Source organism: Colossoma macropomum, unplaced genomic scaffold (assembly GCF_904425465.1).
Source record: "Colossoma macropomum unplaced genomic scaffold, Colossoma_macropomum, whole genome shotgun sequence".
In the NCBI taxonomy this organism is placed as follows: Eukaryota; Metazoa; Chordata; class Actinopteri; order Characiformes; family Serrasalmidae; genus Colossoma; species Colossoma macropomum.
Window position 1 is genome coordinate 19,434,988 of NW_023494808.1, and position 11,511 is coordinate 19,446,498.

Here is an 11,511-nt window from a genome sequence, read left to right on the forward strand (position 1 = left end):
AGAACACCAAACCTGAGATGTGGGGTAAATTTATCAGGACTGATGAGTCTGAATTTGTTATTGAGATAATTTGGATCATTAGAAGCAGAAAATGCAACCAACTTTTAAGACTGAACTTAAAAACTGGAGGTGTGGAAAAATATCCCTGCAGATTTCTTTGAAAAACTGAAAGCAAAACTATCGAAAAAGAATGGAAGCTGCGACAAATCCAAATGTGGACACATTAAATATTGAAAATTATATAAATTTTCCTCAGTTGCTGTTTTGATTCCAAATGAAATAAGTCTACGGAAAATAATGGAAACTGTAAAAAAGACAATAAGTGTGGACACATTAAATACTGAATAAAATGATAGACTATTTAGTTGGTCAGGCCTCTGTGTAACTTTCTGTTAAATATATAATTTCTGCTTTTTACTGACACCAAAAAATGACTTTTTTGACTGGAAATTAACTAAATGAATGGTGGTCTCTGACTTTTTCTTTTAAACAACTTGCTATGAAAGTCCATGCTCCTTCATTATTCACTGTAAGATCTGATTGGCAGGGTTGTCCTTGTCATCTGTGGGCAGAAGAATAAATACTCAGGACTCCCATAAAGGACTCTGTGGAAAGCAAGATTCTAGATAACATTTGAAACACGACCACAGGGTGAGGCGAAACCTAAAGAAAGGTACATCCTCACAACTGCGCCCTGTTCTTGAGCCTTTTTGTACATTAATGGACCTTGACATGTAAGAAGGGAAGAATTTTTTGGGGGGTTAGTTATCCAAAAGTAGTCAGTGGACTCAGAGCTCTAAGGTAATACGTCCCTCGAGCCAAGGAACATTCATTTGCAAGGCAAATCCAGCCTTTATTAGTAAACGTCTGCTGGCTCTCCACATGGGGTGCCTCATTTCTGTCAAAGGCACGCAGCCGTTTCCAAACGATTTATTCCTGGCAAGGCCTGGAGCGACGGAACCCCTTCTCCTGTCTGCCTAGGAGATAAGTCCAATTACCACTGCTAACTGATTAAGACTTCTACTTTTCAGACAAATTAGCCATCAGTTACCGAGCAACAGCAACAGATCGATTTTCCCTTATTTAAATCAAGCTCCTGTAACTCCTATGAAAAAGCAGACATGTGGCTATGTGGCAGTTCCTTCATGACACTTTCAATAATACAGTTACTTTCTTTTCTTTGAAAAGATTCACATTATTCCACAGTAGGTTCTTGCTGTGAAAGACAAAAGAAAGTGCTCCCTCTACAGATCACAAGCAATAACCCCAGCTCCACTCTCAACAGGCATGGCAAGAACACAACAGCATTGCATAAAGGCCATAAGAGGTAAAAGTGACCAGCACTGATCTAGTTTCAGAATTCATTTCCAATAATCTCACTTTAAAGAGACACTTCAAAATGAAAAATGTAGCTATCATTGCATCAGTTGTTTACCCATCTTCAACAGTGATAGCACAGTAGTCTCTAGAGTGAGACTTCACAGTTTGAAGACTAGGAAATCTCCCTTCTGATGAGGTATATTAAAGGTATCTTGAACCGCTTTGCATGGATCTTGGGGGTGGGCTGTTTTGTACTGTGTTTTTCCCCATCACTAGCTGGCCAATGCAATAGAAAGCCAGATAGGTAACATTACTGCTAGGAAGCTAAATATCACATCTGTATTTATTAACCTGTACATGAGTGGATTTGTTTATTGCTGTGGTTATATGATTAGCTTGGTTATATGGTGTCAAAACAACTATACCCTTAATTATTTTTTGATAAATTCTGTGGGAATTTATGACCATTCATCCAGAAGAGCATTTGTGAGATCAGACACTGATGTTGGATGAGGGGGCCTGGTTCACAATCTCTGTTCTAGTTCATCCCAAAGGTGTTTGATGGGGTTGAGGTCAGGACTCTGTGTGGTTTTTCACACCAAACTGTTTCACACTAAACTCACCCAGCCATGCCTTTATGGAGCTTGCTTTGTGCACTGGGGCTCAGTCATGCTGGAACAGAAAAGGGCCTTTCCCAAACTGTTCCCACAAAGTTGGAAGCATGGAATTGTCCAAAATGTTTTGGTCTGCTAAAACGTTAAGATTTCCCTTCACTGGAACTAAGGGTCCTAGGCCAACCCCTGAAAAACAACCCCACAACATTATCCCTCCTCCACCAAACTTTACATTTGGCACAATGCAGTTAGGCCCCACTCTGCGAGTTTGCATCGTTTACTGCTTCGTGGCTAAACTGTTGTTGCTTCTAAACACTTCCATTTCACAATAATAGCATTGACTATTGACAGATCTAGCAGGACAGAAATTTCACAAACTGACTTGTGGCAGAGGTCACTGAGCTCATCAGTACGACCCATTCTACTGTCAGTGTTTGCCTGTTGAGACTGCAAGGCTATGTGCTTAATTTGATCCACCTGTTAGCAGTGGGTGTGGCTGAAACACCTGAACTCAATAATTAGGACGGGTGTCCCAATACTTTTGTCCATATAAGTGTATAAAGGGTATACAATTGTGAATTGCACTACAACATATAGCACCACAACATTTAACACCACAAATAACATAGGCCAGTTTTAGGACAGAATTCCCCTTATACTCTAATAAGAAAGACCACCCAACAGCTCACAAAAGAGCAGCCAAGGGCAACATCTACCATTACAGTAAAAAAAACAAAAAAAAAAACACACAATGCAAGTTGACACAGTCCTTCAATACTTCGCTGACCTTTTCCAAACAGGAACCTTTCAAAGATGGGTGCCCCCCTCCAGCGAGCACTCAGGGAGCCATTTCAGCTCAGACTCCTGTTGTCCTCTTACCTGGCAGCCATGCCCTCGCTCTGCTGTCCAAACCCTCTGGCAGCAGTATTTCCTCATTCCCCCTGGATTACCTTTATAAAGGGCTCTTAAGCTCCTCTCATCCCCTCAGAGCAATGAGTGTGTGTGTGTGTGTGTGTGTGTCAGCGAGTGAGCGAGCGAGAGAGAGAGCGATGTTGCATTTTCAGGTTCACTGAAATGGTGCTTTTAGGGGAAAAATGTCACCAATGTTTTCAATGTAGCTGGAAAGAACAAAAGCGGGGAAGTTCAATATAACTTCATATGAACATAATCCTCTTAAGATATTTGATTTAAACTAGTAGAACCAAGATTAAGCAAGCAGCTATTACTGTTAGGAAAAAAAAACAGAAGCACTTTTCAATGAAGCTCATGTTAGCGAGGGCTTTCTGACAACTATTCAGTTCCTCCTTCTGCCGGTATAATTGCTGAAGGAATTACTCAAATGCAAAACAATCAGCAAGTCAAAGCACCTGATCTATAAATTCTGTATGCCTGACAAGCTGTCTAAATGAAACTTTTCATGCTTGTCAAAGACCCAAATTGCTTGGGTTTTACCTCATTTCAGCTCAGGTTAACGCAGTGTGCTTTGACAGTTGTACTTTAATTGATTGAGTTCAGAACTATGCAAAGATAGGGTGAGCAATACGGCAATATTTGACAATATTTACTGACAAAATTAATGACAGTTGGAACCAACTTAGCTTGAAAGTGGGAAGGCGTAGCTCAGAATTGCATAATTTTCGGTCTCTGCATGTTCGAGCAGCAAAAGGGGAAAACATGGATCCCTCCATCAAAGTGAGCACTGTTAGCAGCAAGCTAGCCAGCTAACATTAGTGATATGAGTGATCTCATATTTTTTGATGTATTTACTTAATCAATACATTGAACTTTGTGGTCTAACTAATTACTATGCCTGCAATCATTCAGAAGTAAAGAAGTGCTTCTTTATTACTATTGACAGCCATGTTGCTTTGACGTCATACACTGAGCTTGGGGTTGAGAGCACCATCCATCCAGATGTGGAAAATTCTGAGTAACAAGCTTCAGTCGAACACAGCACTGATGTCACCATGATATGTCACAATGTGCTTTTCTAAGCATGTCACAGATATCGTTAGTAAAAAATACTGACCAACTTACAAAGAGAGCATAATTAGCCATGTTTAATTGGATTTAGGGCTGTGCAGTATGTGAAACATTGAATAATCATTGTATTCATAGTTTTTGATAGTGTTTTGTAAATGTGGCACTACTGGAAACACCGTGATATGCTTTTGCCATATCGCCAACCCCCAAAAATATATTAATTACAATACAACAAACAGTTCACCTTTCCAATCTTTATTCATTTATATCGACAATATTCACAACTTTTCTTAAAATGTAGCAAAATGGATTGTAAAAACATTCCCTGCCATTCTTCTAGAACATGATCAAACTGTCTTCCATAAAACCTTCAAGGATCAAATAATTTAAAATTAAAACATACTAATCACTGCTCTCTAAGCAAGCGAACTAAGACCAGAGTAAATATAAGAATGTTTATGTAGAACTAAAAAGGCACCTAAAAAGTCATATCTGTTAAAAAGGCCTATGTGAATAAAACAAACCCAAAGATCATTCCTGGGTTATTCTAAAACATTTTGCATTTCAGCAATTTAAAAAGTACTACTAGAGCCACACATCTCTTCATAATTAATGACAGCTGGAACCAAGATTTAAGTGTTATGTAGTTTTGCCCAGTTGCCTCCACCATTACATGAGGTAATCATTGTCATTCAGTAAGTGTCCCGCTTTAATTGAATCAGTCACCCATGTTTCTCGAACAATCTTGAACTTCTTCGTAAACAGACGTCTCAATGTCCCTCAGGTCCAATAATCTCACCTCTTCTGACACAACCACATGCGAGATGCCTTCCTCCAGTTTTTCTACCACAGTGCCTCCATGAAAGCGGAATTCCAGAGCCCTAGTGTCTAAACATGTACCCCGGATGAGACTTTTTAGGTCGTCGATGTCAGCACACTGATCAAAGTACGCACAGTACGGTCTGAACATGCTAGTAGGCAAGTCATCCCAGCCGTACTTCTCCTCTACTGAAGCTGCAAAGGTCGGCTCCACTTCAGCAGGTTCAATTCTGCCGAAGACGTCTCTCAGCTGCTGCTCATCCGTGTCGATGTAGTAACTGTCTCCATAGCGATCATACTCTTTAGCAAAGTGCTCCCTCGTGGAAGGCGACATGTGGATCATGTGCCGTGGTTGCCATGGTAGCACCTGTTTCCTTTCCAGACATTCCAGCAGCCAGGAAGCCCATACAACATCATGTTGGTCGGAACGGATGAGGTTCTTCACCCTCATGTTCTCCACACCAGCAATGACACAGTAGGTGTCCTTTCCAGGGTTCTGCACCACAATCCCTCCGCAACGGGCCACAGCCTTCTCAAGCTCAGCTTTAGAATGGGTATCGTTTCCATTCATCACACAGAATTCCACATCTTCAAACATGTCCGTCTCCTTAGTGACTGCGGAGAGGTCTTGAGATTTGAAGTGGTCGATGATACCAATGGTTTTCTTGGACTTAGGCCCAAGCTTACGCTTCTTCTTGTCCGGCTGGTCTTCCTGGATTTGGAAGTGCCTGGACGCCAGCTTACCCGAAGCCTTCGTACGGAACTGATTTAGCTCATCCAAGGTCATGCACTGATGCCATTCCTTGTCCTCTCTGATCCTCTCAATCCGGGGGAAACGCAGTGTGCAGTTAGTCTTATACATGTCACTGGTTACTATCTCCGCTGCTTTCACTTGGAGGATCACCGAGTTCCGTGGCTCAATGTAAACCTCAGGCTTCTCTGTTCCACACAGAATGGCTGCTGGAGGGTCATTCTTGCGGTAAACTTTCCAGTGTTTGGCCAGTTTCAGGCCAAGGTCATATAGCTCCTTCATGGTGTAGCCTGATCCAATGCGGCACAGCGTGTGGAACACTGTGGGCTTCTCTCCAGGAGCTGGAGTTTCTGCAACAGCACAGAGGAAGTGGGACAACATCCCACTCCGTCTACCTTTCCCCCAGTAGCCTCCCACTATCAGCAAATCCAATTCATCCATCAAACCATCCACATACTCAGGTTTGATCTTCAGCCACCCTTCACCACGTTTGTCTGGCTTGTAGATGGACATGGGGTCTTTGACCATGATCCCTTCTTCCCGGTCATCGATGGCTTCGTTAAGGGCATTCACCACTTCCTGCATGGTTTTGGCTTCAGTTCTGGGCACCAGCTGGATCCGGCCTTTGATGGGTGTGAACACCGTCTGGAGAGTGTCGTAACGCTTCTTGAGAGGCTCATTTCCAAACTTCTGGTCGTTGACAAGAAGGACGTCAAACACGCAAAAGCAAGTCTGTAAATCTGAGTCGTCCATTAGCCTCTTGATGTCAAACTTGTTGCCTTTTTGCATGAAGGTCTCTGTCATGGAATTGTAAGCCATCATTTCCCCATCTAAGATGCAGTTGACCACATGAGGCTTGAAGACATTATGGATGTATGGTGTGAGGGAACCCTCTAGTGGTGAGGCCCCAAACTGCTGTGTATACTCAAATGAGTTGCGCGTGTAATATTTGTAAACATCCCCATCTTTATGAAGCTGAATACGTTCACCATCCAGCTTAGTTTCAAGGTAAAAGGTCTGGTTTCCCATCTGTTTCTCTACTTGGCGGATGTTGGCTACAGCGGCCAGCATGGGTTTGAAAGCAGAGAAGAGACCAATGGATACCTCATTCAAGGAAATGGAGGGATCGTGAAGCTGTCTACAAACTTTATCCAAGTCTGTGGTGACGTTGTAGAGTTCTGGAGCATCTGGGTGGAAAACCTGGAGCACTGTTTCCTTACTAACACCAAGTTTCATATCTTTCAGGATCATACGAATGAGCCACTTCTGCTCCAGAGCTGAGCTCTGAGTAATTAGATGTAGAAGGTTTTTTTTCACAAGGTCTTTCTGTTTGCTAGCATTATTCATAGCTACAGAGTCTAAAAAGTCATTGACTTCTTTAATGCTTAGATTACCTTGGCTTGTGCATCTTTTTTTGAGAACAAAGTAAGCTGTAAGGGCAAAGTCTCCTGCTTCCCCCTGGGATGTAGTGGGGGCTCTGTAATTGAGAAGTTTGTTTGCTTCCGGGCCAGTTTTTGGAAGACCCAAAACCTCAATGTAGAGTTTGGCTAACATGTTTTCTTTGATACCATAGGCCATTCGTTCCCTTTCAAACGGAGGCACAATTAGACGCATGGCTGCGTAGAATGAGTCTGTAGTGTTGGGATTATCCTTGTGAAGGGCTGCGTGAAACTTTCTCCATGAATCCATGAAATCTTTTAAGAACTTGGCTTTATCTGGTCTAAGTTTGGTTTTCTGTATCTTCTCCAGAACTGTGCACAGGTGAAGAAATGGCACTTGAGCAGCAACAGACGTAACATCGCTTTTGGAGGTTCCAGGTGTAGCATCACTTTTAGACGGTCCCTCCATCATTGCAGAGAATGTCTTTGGGAAAAAGTAAACAAAACATAAACACAATGTTAAGTCAAAGGCTATTAATGTTTCACTCTTAGCCATTTATTTTTTCAATACTTAAATATCTTTTCATATCCAATAAGGTATTGTAATGCAAGTTAACAACATGCTGAATGTATTGTGGGTGCACACGTGAGAAAAGAGGGATACTAGTTAGTTATATAACTAATTATTACCTTGTAGAGACTGGTGTGCTGAATTTGGCACATGCATTCAATGAAAATGTATAGTGTCATCTTTGAAACTATCTACAGAATTACAAAGTCAATGTGAATCCTAAATTATTTTCTTTCCAAATCGTGATGAATTTTCAAGTGAAACACGGTATCAGGGATCAAAAGTCGTATCTGAGACATTTTTGCTTGGTGATAGGTTTGTGTAGAAGGAACATAACAGTTTTTTTTTCCCTCCTTGCTGGTGCATGATGACCTATTGAATACTTAAAACACATTTAGGACACTAGACAAAGGTTGTACTCTAAATTATATAATGTATCATTAATCGATTTTTTTTATACTGAAATTAAAACCAATCAAGACCAAACACTTTCGTGCTGTGACATCATAACCACAACAAGCCAGAAAAGGTGGAAATGCTGGTAATCTTGGCAAAAAAGGTATGAACCTCAATTTACAGAAGATAATAGAAATTAAAATAACAATCACAAAATTGTTAAAAAAAAAATTGCAACTAGATATGTTCCCCAAATCGTTCAGCCATTTAGCACAGTAGCCCAGCATCACCAGCATCACTCTGCTCTTCTGGAATACAATAAACACCTCATCGAATGTCAGTCTGAAATATTTAAACATCTGTCCAATGCAAATAATGTTAATTACTTTTAAGCAATTAACTACCTGTAAGACATGATTGCAATGTCACTGTGCAACCCTTAGCTGAAGATTACATGTGTGTAATATCCATCTAACCAATATTCTAATTAACAATGAATAGGGGTAGTGTGATAATACTTAGTCAAATGGTTTTTATGGTGCTAATATAGTCATTATTTCCATTACAGAACGACACAAAACAGAAGGTCAGAGAAGAAGAACAAGAGGAAGAAGGAGGTGTACTCAGCATTTTGCTATCGCTGCAAGAGGCTCTGGATGAAGGTCTTCTGGTTCAAGTTCATGAAGCCTGCAGTTCACTACAATGATTTAGCTAAATTAGCTAACTATTGCTGCCTTCAAGTCCTCCTCGGAAGTTCCTACTAAGGACTTCGAAGGTGGAAGGTACGACTCGATTTGTGTTCAAGTGATATTGGTCAAAAACAACTTAGCTAAGATTGTTTTTCTGTCCTTAGAGAGTCTGTTTATTTTGAGTTACTGCGACAAAGTGAAGCAGTGGATGTTTAAGAGATGACTAATGTTTTTATTCACTCAGAAGCATCACATTACAGAGGAAGCTGAAGCTGGCTTCTTATTCGCCAGATTCTTGTTCGAATTTTCCCGTTCCACCTTAAAAGGTGCGGCAGGCGCCAGAATGTACTTTAACTGCTGCACCATTTAAGGTGGAACGGGAAACTTCACAAAAGACGCTGGCAAATAAGAAGCCGACTACAACCTCGTACATAAAATCGGTTTGAATCTGTATTTTCTTGTGATCATGATCACATCCTGTTCATGTGTGGCTGCTAGTTAACTGAAATACAACCCGTTTACAGTAACATTGTTTTTGCTGACACGCCCCCAACTCTAAAACTCAGTTTCCCACCAACGTTAGTAAACAAGAAATTGTGGCGGAGTTAATGTGCGCTACATACAATTTATGTGTACATAAATACGATATTTCTGACACGACATATATCATTTCTGCTCGATATCTTAATAAGCTGCAAACCTGAAGAAAGAAAGCCGCAGCGCGGCTGACCTGCGGTTACAGGGACGGAGAGTCGGTGTCACTACAAACTTCTGCCGTTGTTTTCTAAACCTCTTCCTCTTCCGCGTTGTGACGGAAACGGATCTGATTTCATAATATAACCTCTGATGTAGGGATTGTACGGATAGTATCTCCTAAAAAACTGGTTACTTTATAATTTAAAAACTAAAAAACGTAACATATAGAGTCGTTTTTAATATCGTTTCACTGTTCGACAGAAGGGCTGAGTCGGAATCCCTCACGACCCTGATTCTGCCTGATCTGTCAGCCATGCGGAGGCGCCTGCATGTCAGCTCCGTCAGTACAGCTCGGTAAGGCGATGATCTACAGATCAGGCAAATCAAGGGCCGCAGGGAGGAAAGGGAGCTTCAGTAAACGATTCAGACACACCAAGAAAACAACAACAGAGTAGAGTTTTTGTGAGCGCGTTAAAGCGTCGCAGCTTTCACACGTTTACAAGTCGCAGGATGCTTTTTATGTGAATTTCATGGTTTGGGCAGAATTCGTCATAATAAAATAAATAAATTAATAAGTAATAAGTTCATTATATTAACGGCGTCTTTTGTATTTTTATTTATTTGAAAAGTCTAACAAATGTGCCTCCATTAATTTTAGAGGCTATGAGTCACCAACCATGGAAGGACAACCTTTAACAAAAAATATTTAATGTGGTAAAAAGCAAGTGAACTAATTTGATTCAACTACAATAAATACTTTAAATGCTCCATTCTTTCAATCAAAGCATTTTAAATGAAATAATACTACTTCGACCGCTTGTTATCACATGAAATATTTTTTATGTCAACTTGGGTGACATTTTTATAGTGTAGGCAACATTTGGCAAAATTAATCAAACGACAAACGTGCCGAGCGGGCAAAGCGGAGGAAGACTGTTCCGATGAAGATGAACTATGTTAGGAGTGATGTGACTCTTTTGCTTTACGCTGGAGGTCCTGTGGTCACCATTTAGTGCTCAGATACTCGTATTGGAGGGCAGCCGGATGAATGCTGTGGGTGACTGGATTTGGTTTTCCCGTGAGATCACTGTGCTAAGAAGTCCAGAAGGTGGCGCCTTTAGACTTTTTTCAGCTTTGAAGCACAAACGCTTTGGATGGTTTGTCTGTGTCTCTGTTCAGTGACTGCACAGATTCTGTAGAAATCAGAAGTGTATTTGATTATTACATGTTTAAATATATGGACGTAAATAGACTGATCAGTAAAAGGCTACTCAAAAGTCAGGTTAGACTGATTACCATCAGTTTTCTACAAACTGTGCTGCCGCTGTCCCCAAAGCAGTTGTCAGACGCTGCTTTTCCGTGTATATGTTGCTATTAACCTTTCTAACTGCAGGCCTATTATTCAGTTATTAGTAATTAAAATTTCCATGATATAGTGGAATATTTCAAATGATTATTCACACCATTCAGAAGAAGCTCAACGGCTTTTGTTATAAGTGAGTTCAAAGTTAACAGATCCTCTATTTAAGCAAGTTCAAGGAAACGGGTTGACATTATTGTCTGTGCTAATGTCCCTGGAAATGTCCCAGTTTTAACTGTAAATTAAAAACATACTGGAAAGTCCTAAGAAAGACCTGCAGCAGAGCAGATGGGCTGACGTCTGGCACTGCGCTTGTTTTGGCCAACAGAGTAAAGAGAAAAGTGCAGCCCGCCTCTCGTCCTCCTTGAAAAAAGCAGTTGTGAGAGAAGGTATGTGCCCTCTCAACTCTGTGATTTTGGCTCAAAAGATGTGTTACATGTTCCACTTTTCGAAATAAAACAAGTTTATTCAGTCATATATGTTTAAGTTTATACACTGGTTATGTTTTTTGAGCAATTAAAATGTTGTATGTGTTTTACAACGTTTTACCTGCTGCTATGGTTTATTTTGTTGAGTTTGTTGTAAGTACACTTGAATTTTTTGCCTAGATAAAATGGTAACAACTAATAAGGGAAAGTGTGATAAAAGAAATTATAGTGATTATTTAAGCACAAACAATGTCAAAGTTTACAGCGTTACATTTTTTCCACTTGAAAGCTGCAGATTGTGTGGAAAATCGTGACCAACAAACTGGTTCTTACAAAGAGAGTAAAACATAAAAGAGTACACACCACACACAGACACAGGAAGAAAAAAAAGAAAGAAATGTCTGTCAGCAGAACGTGGTAGGAAAAAACATGAACTGGGTCATGAAGTTCTTGTTTTTGAGTCCCTTCTCTCTCCGCTGGTGATGCACATCCAGGTACATTGTGT

At 40.6% G+C, this 11,511-nt stretch overlaps 1 protein-coding gene across 1 annotated transcript; it reads right to left on the reverse strand.

Annotated features, from left to right (window-relative positions):
- Positions 1–4,154: 4,154 nt before the first annotated feature.
- lig4 (ligase IV, DNA, ATP-dependent) lies at positions 4,155–9,271 on the reverse strand. The gene is given in 3 exon segments (XM_036557703.1): positions 4,155–4,694; positions 4,696–7,350; positions 9,188–9,271. Coding segments are annotated over 2 exon segments (2,751 nt in total). The 5' UTR covers positions 7,339–7,350; positions 9,188–9,271; the 3' UTR covers positions 4,155–4,586.
- Between the last annotated feature and the right edge of the window lie 2,240 nt (positions 9,272–11,511).